The sequence below is a fragment of the Bison bison genome, unplaced genomic scaffold (genome assembly GCF_000754665.1).
Source record: "Bison bison bison isolate TAMUID 2011002044 unplaced genomic scaffold, Bison_UMD1.0 scf7180017845859, whole genome shotgun sequence".
Taxonomy (NCBI): Eukaryota; Metazoa; Chordata; class Mammalia; order Artiodactyla; family Bovidae; genus Bison; species Bison bison.
Genome location: NW_011476432.1, coordinates 1 through 1003, shown reverse-complemented (window position 1 = coordinate 1003; position 1003 = coordinate 1). Strand labels below are relative to the sequence as shown.

At 66.3% G+C, this 1003-nt stretch overlaps 1 protein-coding gene across 1 annotated transcript in view; it reads left to right on the top strand.

The window, feature by feature from the left end:
• PNPLA7 (patatin-like phospholipase domain containing 7) overlaps window positions 1–757 on the top strand; it is a 66631-nt gene extending 65874 nt beyond the window's left edge. The window contains exons 24-25 of the mRNA XM_010837557.1: window positions 2–115; window positions 635–757. Of these exons, the coding sequence (XP_010835859.1) occupies window positions 2–115; window positions 635–757 (237 nt within the window). The remainder of the gene's footprint in view (window position 1; window positions 116–634) is intronic.
• The last annotated feature ends 246 nt before the right edge of the window (window positions 758–1003 follow it).

Here is a 1003-nt window from a genome sequence, read left to right as displayed (position 1 = left end):
CGGGCCCGCGCCGGCCCGCACCGCGGAGTGGCTCAACATGCGGGGCTGGTGTTCTGGCCACCTGCACCTCTGCTGCCCTCGCCGCGTCTTCTCCAGGAGGAGCCTGCCCAAGCTGGTGAGGTGGGGCCCTGGGGCCTGCTTCCTGCCCTCCCTCCACTTCTGACCCCAGCCCGCAGCGCTGATGCGGCTCTCACTTCTGCTCGAGCCTGATTGTTGTGTGGCGGCACCTCTGATGGAGGAGCCCCGCTTGGTGCCAGAGCCGAGCCCAGGGGCCTCAGGTTGGCCCTGCCTCCTCCTTTGGACAGAAAAAGCCGCAAATCCTGAGGCACCTCTTCCTCGGGGTCCTCAGCCCTGGAGACTGGGCAGGGGCTGCAGTGGGAGCAGGGGCCCCGCAGCACGGTGGACTCAAACTGACCGTGGTGTCGATGCCCAGACATCCAGGCCCCGCACGCCCTCCACTTGGAGTGGCAGGTGTCAGCTAGGCCCAGGGCCGTGGCGCCTCCCAGGCGAGCCCAGGCACTGAGGTGCTGACGGCGCAGCTCAGAACCACCGGCGTGTCCTGGAGACAGCTTTGGGTCAGGAGTCGGGGAGAGCAGCGGGTCAGGTCGGCCCTGTCTGCTGGCCTCTCTTGTAGGTGGAGCTGTACGAGCGGGTTTGCCAGAGGCCCCCGGACCGGCACTCGGACTTCTCCCGCCTGGCGAGAGTGCTGACCGGCAATGCCATCGCCTTGGTCCTTGGGGGAGGGGGAGCAAGGTGAGTACCTCTGCTTCCCATGCCCTTCCCTGCATGTGGGTGTGTGGGTGTGTGTAGGAGCGTGGGCACGAGTGTGTGCGCGTGGTGTGTGTGTAGGTGCAAGGGGCGTGTGCGTGTGCACATGGCCATGTATGTGTGTGCAAGGGCGTGTGTGTGCGCGTGGCTGTGTGTGTGTGTGCGTGGCTGTGTGTGTGTGTGTGCGTGGGCGTGGGTGTGTGGCTGTGTGTGTGTGTGTGTGGCTCTGTGTGTG